This window comes from Gorilla gorilla, chromosome 4 (assembly GCF_029281585.2).
Source record: "Gorilla gorilla gorilla isolate KB3781 chromosome 4, NHGRI_mGorGor1-v2.1_pri, whole genome shotgun sequence".
In the NCBI taxonomy this organism is placed as follows: Eukaryota; Metazoa; Chordata; class Mammalia; order Primates; family Hominidae; genus Gorilla; species Gorilla gorilla.
In genome coordinates, this window is record NC_073228.2 from 64,094,573 (window position 1) to 64,111,446 (window position 16,874).

General features: G+C 54.1%; 2 protein-coding genes across 5 annotated transcripts in view; one reads left to right on the top strand and one right to left on the bottom strand.

The window, feature by feature from the left end:
- The window catches only part of PIPOX (pipecolic acid and sarcosine oxidase), a 107,027-nt gene that overhangs the window by 60,067 nt on the left and 30,086 nt on the right, over positions 1 to 16,874 (bottom strand). The window lies entirely within an intron of this gene.
- The window catches only part of SEZ6 (seizure related 6 homolog), a 51,190-nt gene that overhangs the window by 8,892 nt on the left and 25,424 nt on the right, over positions 1 to 16,874 (top strand). For both annotated transcript variants that reach the window (XM_004042028.3, XM_004042029.3), the window contains exon 2: positions 15,195 to 15,863. In XM_004042028.3, the coding sequence (XP_004042076.1) occupies positions 15,195 to 15,863 (669 nt within the window). The remainder of the gene's footprint in view (positions 1 to 15,194; positions 15,864 to 16,874) is intronic.

The following is a 16,874-nucleotide window of genomic DNA, read 5'->3' on the forward strand; positions in this document are numbered from 1 at the left end:
TTCCCTCAATTCCCACGCATCTCCTGGCAGAGCCCCAGTCCTGCCCTACTGGGTCCAGTCACTTCTCTCCCATGCCTCCCTCTGCCTGCCAGCCAGGCTAGAAAGAACCTGTTGCTCAGGTCGAGTGATGCTCCTGAGCCGACAGCCACTTGTTGGTGCCCTAACTCTGGTCTGTGCTGTAACTCTATCCCTGATGCTGCCTCCGGTGACCCTTGGTCCTTCCCTACCCTAAGCTGCACACACAGGAGACTGAAAGAGACAAGGGAGGAGGGCTTAGCCCTGTCAACTCAAGGTGTCCACACACCCAGCTCTGCAGGGTCCTTGGAGGTCAAAACAAGGTGGAGACAAGGGACAGGCCTGAGAGGCTGGGGGCTGTGCAGTTGGGCCCATCTGGTGTTCCTGAGGTTCTGGGGAGAGGAAGCCCCAGTTGTGCTGGTAGCCATGTCTACGTGCATTTCTGCCTGGCTTGTTCACCTGTCCTTGAGTGTCTGTGTTCACATGTCCCTGCATGTCTGTGCCCTCTGTCCCTGCATCCTAGGACTGTGGCCTGGGTGTAAGGTACACCAGGCCCCAGCTCAGGCTGGTCTCTCTCCCTCCCTGCAGCCCACTCCAGTCTCTTCCTCCCCAATCTTGGGCTTCACTGACCCCTCAAGGAGACTCATAGCTGGAGCTGCTGCAGCTATTTTTAGCAGCTCTGCACCCCTCCCCTCCCCCACTCAGGTTTGCTGGGGAAGTGAAGGGCCAGGCCAGCCTCATGGGCTGGAGTGCTGGGTGGGCGGGGCCCCTTCCCCTCAGGCCCACAAGGCCTTGGAGAGCAAAAGCTGCCTGGGATAGCCCACAGGCGCAGGGCCCACACCCTGGGGCAGGCGAAGCTCATTCCACCTGCCTGATGATGGGAGAGGTCCCACGATGACCTCCCTCTGCCTCTGCAACCTCGCCAAGTCCCTAAGGGCAGAGCCCAGGCCTCCAGTGACTCCTCCCTAAGCCATTTGGAAATAAGGCTGGAGCTAATTAGCTGGGTGTGGTGGCTGGGACTACAGGCACCCGCTGTAGTCCCAGCCACGCGGGAGGCTGAGGCAGGAGAATGGCGTGAACCCGGGAGGCGGAGCTTGCAGTGAGCCGAGATCTCGCCACTGCACTCCAGCCTGGGCAACAGAGACTCCATCTCCAAAAAAAAAAAAAAAGGAAATAAGGCTGGAGCTTCTGTGTCTCCCATACAGAGGCTGGGAGAGGCAGAAAGGAGCTCAAAGTGTCAGGATGTGGAGAGGAGGGAGGCATGCCTGGAGGAGGTGACCCACCCAGGGACCTCCAGTACTGTCCTTGCACTCCCCAGCAGGGCTTCAGGCCTCTACTACAGCTCAACTCTGCCAAAAGGCCACCATTAGAGCTCATTGCCTTCCACACCCTTGAGCCTTCACCCTGGGTCCCACCACCACCAGCTGCAGCTGCTCTGGAAACTGGCACCAGCTGGGAGAAGGTATGGTAGGGCAGTTCAAGGGGTCTGAACTGAGAGACCAAGGAGGGAGTCCTCTGGTCGCAGGCCATCTTTGCTTTCAAAGTCTTTTGTTCCTGCATCTGTCCTTCTGTCTGTCTCTTGAGCTCAGCAGGACAAGGATGCCCCAGGGTCTGCCTCCCAGGCCCAGCTAGACCACCTCCCACAGGTCACGTCAGCTCTCAGACCCTGTTTCTCCACCTGTGGGATGGAGAGGATTAATCAGATGGTGTAGATGATGGGGCAGCATGGAGTCTAGCACACAGCAGCTGCCCAGAAACCTTAGCGCTCTCTCCAGGCCCTCTTCTCACACCTCCATCCCTGACTCCTATTCCTCACCTAATGCACACCCCCCCCCACATACATGCACACACACACAGAGATACACAAATATGCTCACACACCTACATACATACACATGTGCACACACACAGACACACAAACATATACACACAGCCTAGCCCTGCAGATGCTCAGCAGAGGGAGATGAGGTGACAGGCTCCAGCACACTCAAAAGAAAAGTGACAAGTCGGCCGGGCGCAGTGGCTCACACCTGTAATCCAAGCACTTTGGGAGGCCAAGGCAGGTGGATCACGAGGTCAGGAGATCGAGACCATCCTGGCTAACACGGTGAAACCCCGTCTCTACTACAAAATACAAAAAATTAGCCGGGCATGGTGGTGGGTGCCTGTAGTCCTAGCTACTCGGGAGGCTGAGGCAGGAGAATGGCGTGAACCCTAGAGGTAGAACTTGCATGAGTCAAGATCACACCACTGCACTCCAGCCTAGGCGACAGAGTGAGACTCTGTCTCAAAAAAAAAAAAAAGAAAAGAAAAGTGGCAAGTCAACAGAGCACAGTCCCCCACCATGCCAAGCCCCCTCCTCCTCTACCCCTGCCCACCTGGAGGCTCCATCAGCCCCCAGGGTTGAGCACCGATAATAAAGGGTCAGTGACTATGTCTCACCCACCCAAAAGACTCTCTAAAAAGTCAGTAACGGGGCCGGATGCGGTGGCTCACGCCTGTAATCCCAGCACTTTGGGAGGCCGAGGCAGGTGGATCACAAGGTCAGGAGATCGAGACCATCCTGGCTAACACGGTGAAACCCCGTCTCTACTAAAAAATACAAAAAATTAGCCAGGCTCAGTGGCGGGCGCCTGTAGTCCCAGCACTTTGGGAGGCTGAGGCGGGCGGATCATGATGTCAAGAGATCGAGACCATCCTGGCTAACACGGTGAAACCCTGTCTCTAATAAAAATACAAAAATTAGCCGGGCACTATGGCAGGCGCCTGTACTCCCACCTACTCGGGAGGCTGAGGCAAGAGAATCGCTTGAACCCGGGCGGCAGAGGTTGCAGTGAGCCAAGATTATGCCACTGTACTCCAGCCTGGGTGACAGAGTGAGACTCCATCTCCAAAAAAGAAAAAAGAAAAAAAGTCAGTAACCAAATACTGTATGAAAAACCGGCCAGGCCCAGAGAGGCCGGGCAAACCCAAGGTCGCATAGCCTGTCAGTGGCAGAGCTCCATCCATGCTCAAGGCCCTCTAATAAAGGCCTCACCAGGCTCCTCAGCTTCCACAGCTAAGAACAGACACGCTAGGGACTTTCAGGGTAGGGAGTGGCCAGAGCTCACCTCAGCATCAGGGTAGCCCAGGGGTCTGGGCTTAGGGCCCCTCCATCTACAGTCAAGCTCTCCAACTTCATCTCCTCCCAGATGCAGCAGACAAAAGTAACCACAGGGCAAAGGTCACAAAGTCAGGGAGGTAACTTTGGTCCTGGTGCACAAAACAAGCCCCTTCATCTAACCCAAAGGCCACAGAGGCTTGGGGCTGCCAGGCCGGTGATTCAGCTCAAAAGTGGACACGCGTGCTGGAACAGCCTCAGTGGTGTGGCCTTTTGAACCTCAGGGTAGAGGCTGGGAGGGGGCAGTAGTCCAAAGATGCTGGCCTGGGGCCCAGGAAGGAACCTACTCTCCAGCTCTGGCACCTCATGGCCCTGTCTTGCTGGGCTCCATGGCTAGGAAGGACTGTCTTTGTTGGGTATGTGGAGCGAGGCAGTAGAGCAAAGGATGGAGGGGATGCTATTCCTCCCTAGATCAACCCCTGTCCCCCAACTTCACCACTGCGCTGGGCAGAGCTGACCCTGGTACTGGCTCCAGGGAGAATGCAGCTCCTGCCTCCACATCCTTCCTTGTCCCAGCTGACACCTCCAAGATTTTCCATTCAGAGAAATATGGTCTCTGCTGCTGATATGGTGGTGGTAGAAGTGGCTGGCACAGGGAGAGGGCTGTGAGTCAAGCACCCAGCTCAGGGCCACATACTTCTGCCCACTTGCTCCACACCCCCACCTTGGGGCCAGTGGGTAGCTCCTCATTCTCTGCCTCCTAACATAGCAGGTAGGAGAAGGGGCCTGGGGCTAGCAGATGGACAGAAGGAGCTGATGGACAGAAATGCCTCCAGGGAGAGAACGAAGCCCAGTCCCCAGCTCCAGCCCTACCTAGGACTCTGCCCTGGCCACACTCCTGGGAGGTGGCATAAGCAGGGTGAGGTACAGCAGATTGATTATTTATCAGACTGGTGAGGGGGTGATGCCAAGAAGACCATTCCTTCCATCCTACCCCAGGGGCTGGGGTCAATTCCTGCCCCTACCTCAAGGTCAGTCCCTCCCTCTCACCTAACCCCCACTCCAGGCCCCCAGCTCCAGTGCCACCTGCCCAGTCTGAGGAACTGTGGGCAGGCAGGGCTGGGGTCCCCAGGGCCAGCAGGCAAACAGGAGAAGGGAACACACGGCTGCAGGGGAAGGTGTAGAGTGCAGCAGGTGATGCAGGAGCAGAGGCCTCATTCATCACCTCTCCAGCCCCCAGCTCTGCAGTGGCGAGACCATATTAGACTGTAAATTGAAAAGCAGAGAATGTGGCAGTTAGCTGGGAGCTCTCTACCCTGGGCCCCTGGTCACAGCCTCATGGGAGGGAGGGGACACTGGAGGAGAGAGGACTGGCCCAGCCGCAGCCCCAACTAGTATCTCTCTCCCCCACCCACCCAGAGCCTGAGACGCTGTCCAGGACAGATGGCCCTGGGGCGGGTCAGGTCAGGCCCCAAGGAGAGGGCAGAGTGAAAAAGGGGCACAACAGCCAGCTTGGAGAGAAATATATCCCTTCTTTTGGGGGGTAGGGCCTTTCTGGGCTTGGGGACTGCTTGAAGCCAGGTCCCAGGGTGTGGCATCCTTGGGCAGGGACACATGGTAGTGACTTGTGCTGCAGGCATGTATTTGGACCTGCACATGCACATGCACTTGAACACACACACACACACCCGGTCTCATGCACACACATACGCCCACACACACATGCACGTGCACACATGCTCACATGAAGCAGCAGCCAAGGCAGTAGACATTTTCATCCCAGGCTATGGAACAGGCAGACTCAGTTCCAACTCTTTATTTGTCACTTTCCTCTGTGTGAACTAGGAGGATTCACTTTGCCTCTCAGCCTTAGTTTCTTCATAGGCCAAGCATAAACTATTGATTCCAAGCACAAAGGGCTGCCACTCTAGGTGGAAGACAGCTCTTTGTGAAGTGCATGGCTAGCCCATAGCAGGTGCTCAGTAAATGTGAGTGCCTCTCCTGTGCCCGAGGCCAGGCAGCTGCTCTGGGGTAGTAGCCAGGCCAGATACTCTGCCCTCCGTGCTGCTGGCTGGGCAGTGAGGCAGGGGCAAGCCAACAGAGCGCAGCAAACGTTCCCCTGGAACACACATGTGAGGGCAAAGTACGAGGCTAAGTGTTCCTGGCTGTCCTCCACCCATAAAATCCTCCTAAACTGGCTCTGAGCTTCCAGAATTGCCCATCATACATACAACCCTCAGAGCACCAGTGCGCGGCCAAGTTTGGGAAGCAAACCTCATCGGTGGATGACAAGAATCCTCCCTGAGGAATGAGTGGCTGCTACGCCCAGTTCCCCGAGGCCTTTCTGAAAAACTCGAAGAAGTCCAGGGCTCCTTGTCATCTCTCCCTGCCAATCCCAAGCCGCAGTTTTCCCAGACCCAAAAGGAGGGGAGCAGACACCTCATCTTAACTCTTTTCCAGGAGCCCCACCCTGGGCTCTTCCTCACTGAGAGGTGGTGAATACTGTAAGGCTGAGAAGTCAGGTAGGCATATGCACTTTCCATTATGGTAGCCACTGACCACATGTGGCTATTTAAATGTAAACTGGCTGGGCGCTGTGACTCATACCTGTAATCCCAGCACTTTGGGAGGCCGAGGCAGGCTGATCACCTGAGGTCAGGAGTTCGAGACCAGCCTGGCCAACGTGGTGAAACCCTGTTTCTACTAAAAATACCAAAAATTAGCCAGGCGTAGTGGCGGGCGCCTGCAATCCCAGCTACTCAGGAGGCTGAGGCAGGAGAATCGCTTGAACCCAGGAGGCGGAGGTTGCAGTGAGCCAAGATCATGCCACTGCACTCCAGCCTCGGTGACAGAGCAAGATTCCATCTCAATAAATAAATAAATGGAGGCTGGGAGTGGTGGCTCACGCCTGTAATCCCAGCATTTTGGGAGGCCAAGGCGGGTAGATCACCTGAGGTCAGGAGTTTGAGATCAGCCTGGCCAACACAGCGAAACCTCATCCCTACTAAAATACAAAAATTAGCTGGCCATGGTGGCACATGCCTGTAGTCCCAGCTACTTGGGAGGCTGAGACAGGAAAATTGCTTGAACCCAGGAGGCAGAGGTTGCAGTGAGACGAGATCATGCCACTGCACTCCAGCCTGAGTGACAGAGTGAGACTGTCTCAAAAAAAAATTTTTTTTAATAAATAAATAAATGAGAGACCAGAGTTTTATTACTACTCAAATCAGCCTCCCTGAATATTTGGAGTCTAGGGTTTTGGTGTTTTTTTGGTTTTTTACTTTTATTATTATTATTATTATTATTACTATTACTATTATTCGGGAGTCTTCTTTCAAGCCTGAAGGAGGCTAGGGTTTTTTTATAGCTGGGAGATGGGGAATGGGTGCTGCTGATTGGTTGGGGATGAAATCATAGGGGTTTGGAAAATGGTCCTCCTACACTGAGTCCACTTCTGGGTGGGGGCTGCAGGACCCGGGAGTCATGAGTCTTGAGCCAGGTGGAGCCATCTTGTCAACAGAAATGCAAAAGTCTTGCCCGGCACAGTGGCTCACACCCGTAATCCCAGCACTTTGGGAGGCTGAGGTGGGCAGATTGCTTGAGTTCAGGAGTTCTAGACCAGCCTGGGCAACATGGTGAAACCCCATCTCTACTAAAAATACAAAAAACTGTCCGGGTGTGGTGGCACATGCTTGTAATCCCAGATACTTAGGAGGCTGAGGTGGGAGAATCACCTGAGCCTGGGAGGTCAAGGCTGCAGCAAGCCAAGACCATGCCACTGCACTCCAGCCTGGGTGACAGAGTAAAGAAAAAAAGAAATGCAAAAGTCTGAAAAGACATCTCAAAAAGCCAATCGTAGGTTCTACTATAGTGATGTTATTTACAGGAGTAATTGGGAAAGTTGCAAATCTTGTGACTTCCAGAATAACGGCTGCTAACTATGCCTACATCTCAGCAGAATTCAGACCCCTCTCATCCTCCAAACCTGGTGGTCTTTCATTCTTTTTTTTTTTTTTTTTTTTGTGGGCAGGGGACAGAGTTTAACTCTTGTCGCCCAGGATGGAGTGCAATGGTGCTATCTCAGCTCACTGCAACCTCCACCTCCCAGATTCAAGTGATTCTCCTGCCTTAGCTTCCTGAGTAGCTGGGATTACAGGTGTGCACCACCATGCCCAGCTAACTTTTGTATTTTTAGTAGAAATGGGGTTTCACCATGTTGTTTCACCAGGCTGGTCTCGAACTCCTGACCTCAGGTGATCCACCCACCTCGGCTTCTCAAAGTGCTGGGATTACAGGTGTGAGCCACCGCACCCGGCCTCTTTCATTAGTTTTTAAAAGGTGGCTTAGTTTTGGGAAGGGCTATTATCATTTAAACTATAAACTAAATTTCTCCCAAAATTAGCTTGGCCCATACCCAGGAATGACCAAGGGCAGTCTGGAGGTTAAAGGTAAGATGGAGTTGGTTACATCACATCTATTTCACTGTCATAATTTTCTCACCATTATAATTTTGGCAAAGGTGGTTTCAAGCCCAGTCTGGGCAACATAGCAAGACCCTCATCTCTAAAAATAAGATAAATAAATAAAAATATTTCCATCATCACAAAGGTCTATTGGACAGGGCTGCTCTAGGCTAGACAACCCAGGTTTGAATCAGACTGCATTAGCATCCAAACTGCTAATGCATTTCCCTGGGTCTCAGTGTCCTCATCTACAAAATGGGATAATAAAAGTTCCCATTTCATAAAGTTATTATAGGGGTTAATTCTGATAAAGCACTTAGAGTGTTGCTGGGCATGTGGTAAATGTATACTCAGTAAACAGCAGCATTCAATATTTTTATTCATAGAGCCCTTCATGGTTCACTAGATCCTGGAATGTGAGAACTGGCAGGGACCCATTTTACTGACAAAAATATGGAAACTCAGGTTGTGGAAGTGATTTGTGCTGAGGGACCTGGCTTATCAGGGGTGGGACGAGGATAGCATGGCCTGACTCCTAGCTGGTGCCCACTACCTCCACCCATGCTCCTTCCATGTGACAATGAGACCCCAACTCTGGAGATGCCAAAGCCCACAGTTACCCCTGTCCCCAACCAGGATGGCTAAGGAGGCAGTGGGGTCTCTGTCCCTGGAGGTATGCCCACAGATAACAGACAGCTCCAGATTGGAGGGTTCACTCTTCCCAGTAGTTGGGCTAGATGTCCCAGCCCCATCCTGAGTCCCAACCCTGCCCCAAGTTTGCTGTGTGACTTGGGAAAACCCTCTGGACTTGGTTTCCTCTTGGGTAAGTGAGGGAGGGATGAGATGCTCACAAAGGCTACAAGGGCTCATGTTCTGGGAACCAGCCACTGCCCCACTTGGAGCCTGGCCAAGAGGAGGTGCCCCCATTCATATTTGCAATCCAAATTTGACTGGACTGCAGGGGTTGACCAAGAAAGAGAGGGTGGTGAGAGGCTGTGATGGGGATGATCAGTGGCAGGGGAAGAGAGGGTAGTCCAGGGCAATGGGGACCCATCAGCTTGTGCCAGCAGACACTCCCCATCAACTGCCAGTTGGGGCTGTGATGGGGCACGGCCAAGGGCTGGCTGCCCATCTTCTCCTGGCAGGACCCGCTCCTGCTCACCTTGCTGGCCAAGGGCTAGGCACTTTGGGGAGAAGGTTGCCTTCTGAGTGTGCAGAGAGGCAGAATCGGGGCTTGGAAACAGTGTGCCCTGAGCCCAGCCTTCACTATGCCTAGCACCAGGTAGAGAAATGGGAAAAGAGATACCCACTGCTGGATCCTTGCCCAGGGACACAAGCCATTCATGTGTTAGGAGCCCACTAGGAAGTGCCCCCAGGAGGTCAAGAGAAGGGCCAGGCAAGGATGGCTCTCCAGAGGAGGATAGGAACTGACCCGTGAAGGATGGGGAGGGTTTGCAGAGACAAAGGAGTAGAGAAGCCATGGCAAGGAGACAGAATCGCGTGAGCAAATGGGGCCAAAACGGGGAAGGCACCTGTTCTGATGATGAGAAGTTCCTTTTGAGTGTATCTCTGTGTCCAACCCAACAACTGCCCCTCCAGGGCACAACCAGAACACCCTTTCCCATCATCCAAGCTGCAGGGCTCCTGGCACGAGTGCGCTAGGATAGTGGTTTCCAGCTTGGTGGGGAGATAGGAGGCCCCAGGTGCTACAGCCGAAAGCCAGCAAGAGCAGTAGACAGCTGAGCTATGGGGCTGTCCAGCTTTGGGTTCCAGTCTGAGGCTCTGCCATCATTAGCTGCGTGACCTTGGACAAGTTACATAACCATTCTGGGCTTCAGTGTCTTCATCTCTTGGGATAATGTCCCAAACCTCCCTGGAGCAAGGGGAGAATGAGAAATTACGTATGAGGGCACTGAGTGCATGGTCAGCACACAGTGGGCACAGAGTAAGTGAATGGCAGCTCTTACCAGCCCCAGTTTCCTGGCTACCAACCACAGGAGACAGAATGTGTCCATTCTGGCTCAGCCATAGCTTCTGGGTGACCTTGAAGGAGCCACATCCCTGCTCAGGGCCTTGCTTTCCTCATCCGTCTCACAGGGGTTATATTGCTTTCCCTGTCAATACAAGCAGATGGATAGCAGCAAACCTGCCTCAGGTGCTGGACATTGTGGGGGTAATTATTTCAGTTGCGCATGGAATTGGAAGCCTCTAGAACTAGGCCTCAGATCCCAGCGGCCCTATATAGCCCTGCCAGCCTCTAGCTGGGGCCTCACAGTACAGAGGGCAGGGCTGGGCCCGTGGAATTGTCACTGTAAGGAGGGACTCTGGCTCTGGGGGGCCCAAGGACTCTCAGCTCCCTCAGGTTCTCGGATAATAGGGGTCTGCAGGGACCAGGCCCTCACTAATCCCCTATTAAAACTTGAAAGGGGCCAGGGAACCTCCAGAATAAACTCATTAACTTTTATGGGATAATAAATGGATCCCATTAAATTCTCATTGTCCCCGTGCTGGGCCAGCTTAACCTCTGGAACCCAGAGGAGTGGGCCCCCTGCCCGCCCTGTCCCTCAGGCTCCCCCTTGTACCCACAAGCTGTCATGCCCTCCCCCGAAACTGACAGTTGGTGCTGCCATGAGGTGGGGATCAGGCCTGAACTCGTCCCAGAACTTTGGCTTCCGTGCCTGCCCACCTCGGAGGGGCCAGAGGCTTGGGAAATGCCTGGCACCTCTTCAGGGGCTGCCAGAGTGACAGGCAGTGCCACCTGCCCTTCCAGAGGCTGCGGTGGGTGACAGTATATGTCTGTCCATAGATGAGCCCTCCCCAAACCCAGTATGTCTTCACTCCACAGATGAGCAGGCAGACGCTTGAGTGGGCAGCCCCCGCCCAGGTCACACAGCTAGTGTCACATCGATTTGGGATTGGAACCCAGGGCTTTCTGGCTGACTGGTACAGAAAGATCTGCAGAAACGGCAGCGCTGAAGGGGCAAGCCAGCTGGCCCTGAGGTGGCACCACTGCCTGGTTCGGCGGTTCCCCCAGGCTGGGGCACTGCGTAATGACTCCAGCTCCACCGCACACCACCACTGTGAACCTGGGCAAGCTCCTGGGCCTCACTGAGCCTCAGTTTCCCCATCTATAAGACAGAGGCCATAACACCTACCTAGCTGGACGCTAGAACACGCCCCAGTCCTTAAGGGTTCCCCTAAACACAGGCTGGGCCCCGCCCCCCATCCCGATCCAGATCTGGTGGGGCTGGGGCGCAGGTGGCCTCCGCTCCACCCTCACCCAGCTGGGCCCTGGGAAGTGAGGCGGGGTAAGCGGTCCTCCCAGGGAGTCCCAGGCTGGGGTTGGGAGGAAGGGGCCTCCAATCCCAAGAGGGGCCGTAGCGGGGCGGTGCGGGCAGGGAGGCGGGAGCGGGAGAGAATTCACCGGGGAGGCATCCTGAATGGCTCATTAGTGCCGATGAAAGCCTTTTTTCATTTCGTCTAAATACTTTAAACAGGGCTCCCTCCGATGTCTATTTGCATAGCTTAAGAGCTAATGCGGGGGGAGGGCCCAGGCGGCGGCGGGGCCATGCCAGGGCTGGGGGCGGCAGGCGCTGGGAAGTTCCTGGGCAGTCTCCACAAGGGATGGCCCGCGGGGAGGGGAGGGGTGTTTCCCGGACCCAGCCCACTTGGAGAATGCAGCCCCCGGCCCTGCGGGAGGGGAGGACTGAGCAACTGCGGAGTGCATCCTGTGTTCTGGCACCAGGTGGGCCTGGCAAGTGGGGATCACGGGGACGATCTTGCTGCGGCCCACCGCTGTGTCCCCCACCGACATGCAGGGCCTTGAAGGTGGCCGCCCTTTGCATGGTGCAGTATTATCCTTGTTTTATGGATGAGGTCTTTGACATCCTCAGGGTCACACATGCTGCCACCCAACATGGAACATGGGTAGTCCCCCAGAGAAGAGAGAGCCCTACCTGCCAGGGGCCAGCCCCTTCCTACCCTAGAAGCCTGCCTCAGTGTTCCCCTGACAGGGGCTGCCTAACCTCTGACTGTGGCCTTCTCCCTCAGCCTTCAGAACTCTCCTATTCAGAGCATGCAGATTCACACAAAACCCTTCCAAAGTGCCCATTTTATAGCTGAGGAGGCAAAGGCTCTGAGAGGCAACTTGCCAGGTTCACATGACTTTTAAGTGGCAGAACTGACACTTGAACCCAGGTCTGTGTGGCTCTGTGCCCTGGCCCCACACAGCAGTGTTGTTGGGTCTCCGGTTTGGGTTTGAGGCTCAGATGTGCTTCAGGCACAGGGTGGGGGCTTCCCTGGGTCCCAGCCAGAAGGCTTCCTGAGGGCCTGCTCAACCAGGGCCCAACCCAAGTCCCAATGCCAGAAGCTCTGGCCCCAGACTTCTAAATGGCATGAGAACTTCAACGAGTCCGTGCCTCTCCCTGGACTTAGTTTCTTCAACTGGCTGGAGTGTTGTCTGCTGTAGCTCCAGTCTGCCCCTCCCATGAGGCAGGTGGGTATGTGGAAAGACCTAGGGCTTTGAAGCCAAATCATCAAAGGTTTAAATCCCAGCTGCGTCACTGCGAGACTTCAGGCGAGTCCTCGCCTCAGCTCTCTAGGCTTCAGGTCTTTGTAAAATGGAAATAAAATTCCCATCTCCCAGAGGCGCAGCATCCATTAAATGATATAAGGTCTGGGAAGGGCCTGACACAGTAGTGCCTGATGAGACTGGGCATTAGAGCCCCTGACACCTTCTTCTGCTGTCCCCTATATCATACTCTCCCTTTGTCAGTCCCTGCACCCCTGAATTCAGTCAGCCCAGGCAGAGAGAAGCCCCTATCCACTGGCCACAATCCTGGGAAACTAGGGGGCAGGTCTCAGGGCCTCAGGCCTCCAACAGAGTCAACCAGGGGGTCTGGAGATGCCCTCTCCCCAGAAATGGCTTGTCTCCCAGAGGTTATCTTACCCTCTCTGACAGTGGGTGGCACCCGCTGGGACCAAGTGGCAGCTGATTTTGGAATCAACTTGCTCATTTGATATGCTATCTCGATCCCAGATAGCACAATCAGTGCAATCGACAGTGATGGGAGGTGCCCATTAGTGCTGCTCCATTGCTCAGCACCCACCTGGCAGCCAGCGGGAAGAGCTGTGCCTGCCCTGGACACTTCCTGAATTAGAGAATCTCTGTGCACTCCTTCTCCCAGGAAGAGTCACACAGGTACCTACTCTGAGAGCCAAGGGCCACATCTCTTGTCGGGTAGTCTGGAAAGGGGCCGCATAAACAATGCCCGGATCCAGGGGGCTCCAATCTATGTGATTAGAAAAGCCCCCCTTCCTTGCACCATGCTAGAATCAATCTCAGCTTAACTGGCATAGCCTGTGTGACATCTGGGGGTTGGGCAAAAAGAGGAGCCCTGTTCTGGCATGTCACAGGCACTGCCTGGACCTTCCGTAACTTATTCAGATGAAAGACAGGCACTGGTGGACCATCTGCTCTGGGGGGTGTGGGCCTGGCTGGACATCTAGATTGGATGGTGTTGTCAGTGGCTGGCACACAATGCCAAGACACAGATGGGCTGCTTTAGTGGGCATCTCAGGAGATAGCAGTTGGTCCTGGTTTCTCAGGGCTGTGGGGTGCCCAAGCTCCTCTGACCCAGAAGAATGGAGAGCCCTCCAACCTGTACCCACCTCCCCCACCCAATTTCCTCCCTCTTCCCATTTGTCTGACACATCAGAGCTGCCATGGTCTCCTGAACAGAACGTAGGCCATCTGCTGCTTCCTCATGCCTGCCAATCTATGGAGTGGGTGTGAGCCTCTGGAATGACAGCCCCACCACCAGACGTGCGGAGGAAGCGACCTTCTCCTTGCAAACTCTGTGATCTCACCCCGGCTGTGTTTCCCTTCAAGTCCTCATGCAGCCATTTTGAGAGCTGTAAGGATCAGAAATATCCTCCCAGGCTTCTCAGAGCTGGCAAAATTCTGTATGAGCTGAATCTGGAGCCAGCATTCATTGACCTTTTCTTGGCAGTTAAGGATCTGGGGAGCCGAATGGGCCACAAGTAGAATATGCATCATCTCTCCAGCTATGTGGTTGAATAAGTCAACACAATCAATAGCAGAGCAATCTGTACCTCGGACCAGAGATAGCAAATCAGTTTCATCCCCCAGAGCCAATCTCATTGATTGGTAGTGGCTGCCTGAATAACATTGTGAGAGGGAAGTTGCTAAGGCCCATGTGGCCTTAGCAAGAAATAACCAAAATTGATTAGCAATGCCTGCCATGGATTAGGGAGTGGGTGGGTAGCATGCTAGATTTCCATTCTACACCTGTTTTTGACCCTGCCCTAGATGGAACCTGATTAGTGTCACCAGAAAGATTAAGGGAACTCAGGGGGACATATCAAATAGAGACGGGATGTAATATTATCTCAGTCAATCCTAAAAAGGAAACCCAATTTTACAGATGAGAAAACTGAGCTTCAGAGAGTTTGGGTTATTTGCCTGAGGGCACACAGCCCTAGAGTAGTGGATCTGGGATTTGAAGTTATGTCTGCCTAGCTCCAGAACTTGGCTCTTCCCACTCTACTCATATTACTGCTCTAGAAGGACCATAAAAACAGAAACGAGTACAAAAGAAATGATTTCCTGAGAATGGAGAGAAACTACTGGGCCCCTAACAAAGAAGTCATGCACCCATGGTCGGGTGCGGTGGCTCATGCTGTAATCCCTAGGAGGCTGAGGTGAGAGGATTGCTTGAGCCCAGGAGTTTGAGACCAGCCCAGACAACATAGTGAGATCTCCATCTCTACAAAAATTCTAAAAATTAGCCAGGCATGGTGGCATGCACCTGTAGTTCCAGCTACTAGAAGTGGGGGTGTGGGGACTGTGGCTGAGGTGGGAGGATCGCTTGAACCTGGGAGGTTGAGGCTGCAGTGGAGCCATGATCACACCACTGCATTGCAGCCCGGGCCACACAGCGAGACCCTGTCTCAAAACCAACAAACAAAAAAAGAAGTCATGCAACCATGAGGAAATCTAAAATAAAATCCCAAATATGTGACGCATTTCCTGAGGCTAATGACCAGCAGGTTCACTGAGAACAGGAAATGAACTTGAATGCCCTATCATCTCAGACAGGAAAGACGCTGTGGTGGGAGACACACTTACGCTCACCTAAGGTTTTCATCTCAATTCAACTGGTCGCGTGACTTTGAGCAAGTCACTTCCTTTCTCTGGCCTATTTCTTCACTAGTAAAATAAGGCCTCTGCTCTTCATTAGGGATGGCAAATATTTGTCATGTCAGTCTGAGGTGTCAGGTGTGACCTCGTGGAGTGCTGTGTTGAGGAGGATTCTGAGGCTGAACCTGAGAACAGTAGGAAATAGTGCACGGATGGGCTAGAAATGCCTGCCTCTGGTGCTGGAGGAGAAAGAGTATCTCATGTGCCACCCTTGAAGTATGTAATAGCACCTCACTTCCAGTTCACAAATTCTGTAGTTCCGTGATTCTCAGCAGTGAGCACGCTCCTCAGGGCTGTCTGTCAAAAGAGAGCGGCCCCCCCCACTACTCGAGTTGGGCGTGATGCTGCTCTCTGGAGCAGGGGGAGAACCTCTGACCATCCCTTATTATTTCAGGACTCTCTTTAGAGGCCCCAACCGTGGGGAAAGGACAAGCCCCAGGCATCGAGGAGACAGATGGCGAGCTGACAGCAGCCCCCACACCTGAGCAGCCAGAACGAGGCATCCACTTTGTCACAACAGCCCCCACCTTGAAGCTGCTCAACCACCACCCGCTGCTTGAGGAATTCCTACAAGAGGGGCTGGAAAAGGGAGATGAGGAGCTGAGGCCAGCACTGCCCTTCCAGCCTGACCCACCTACACTCTTCACCCCGAGTCCCCTTCCCCGCCTGGCCAACCAGGACAGCCGCCCTGTCTTTACCAGCCCCACTCCAGCCATGGCTGCGGTACCCACTCAGCCCCAGTCCAAGGAGGGACCCTGGAGTCCGGAGTCAGAGTCCCCTATGCTTCGAATCACAGCTCCCCTACCTCTAGGGCCCAGCATGGCAGTGCCCACCCTAGGCCCAGGGGAGATAGCCAGCACTACACCCCCCAGCAGAGCCTGGACACCAACCCAAGAGGGTCCTGGAGACATGGGAAGGCCGTGGGTTGCAGAGGCTGTGTCCCAGGGCGCAGGGATCGGGATCCAGGGGACCATCACCTCCTCCACAGCTTCAGGAGATGATGAGGAGACCACCACTACCACCACCATCATCACCACCACCATCACCACAGTCCAGACACCAGGTCAGCTACCTGCTGGCTTGCAGATGTGGAAATGGGGATGGGGGAGGCTGCGGGGCCCCTAAAAGCCTGTCTCTGACACTGTGCCAGCCTGCCCTGCCCTTTGGCACCAAGGGCCAGCCTGCAGGAGGCGTGTGGATTGGACCCAGATAGACCTGAGCTCAAATCCTGATTCTTCAGCCAGGTACAGTGGCTCATGCCTGTAATCCCAGCACTTTGGGAGGCAGAGGCCAGTGGATCATCTGAGGTCAGGAGTTCAAGACCCTCCTGGCCAACATGGTGAAACACCATCTCTACTAAAAATACAAAAATGAGCCGGGCATGGTGGTGGGCACCTGTAATCCCAGCTACTCGGGAGGCTGAGGCAGGAGAATCACTCAAACCTGGGAGGCAGAGGTTGCAGTGAGCCGAGATTGCACCATTGCACTCCAGCCTGGGCAACAGAGCGAGACTCTGTCTCAAAAAAGAAAAAATCTTGATTCTTCTAACTATAACATGACCCTAGGAATTCTATTTAACATCTCATCTCTGAGCCTCATCTGTAAAATGGCAATAAGAAAATAAACTTCTGGCTGGACACGGTGGCTCATGCCTGTAATCCCAGCACTTTGGGAGGCCGAGGCAGGTGGATCACCTGACGTCAGAAGTTCAAGATTAGTCTGGCCAACATGGTGAAACCCCGTCTCTACTAAAAATACAAAAAATTGGCCGGGTGCGGTGGCTCATGCCTGTAATCCCAGCACTTTGGGAGGCTGAGGCGTGTGGAACGAGGTCAGGAGATCGAGACCACCCTGGCTAACACGGTGAAACCCCATCTCTACTAAAAAATACAAAAAATTAGCCGGGCGTAGTGGGGGGTGCCCGTAGTCCCAGCTACTCAGGAGGCTGAGGCAGGAGAATGGCGTGATCCCGGGAGTCAGAGCTCGCAGTGAGCCAAGATCATGTCACTGCACGCCAGCCTGGGTGACAGAGCGAGACTCTGTCTCAAAAAAAAAAAAAAATTGGCCAGGCATG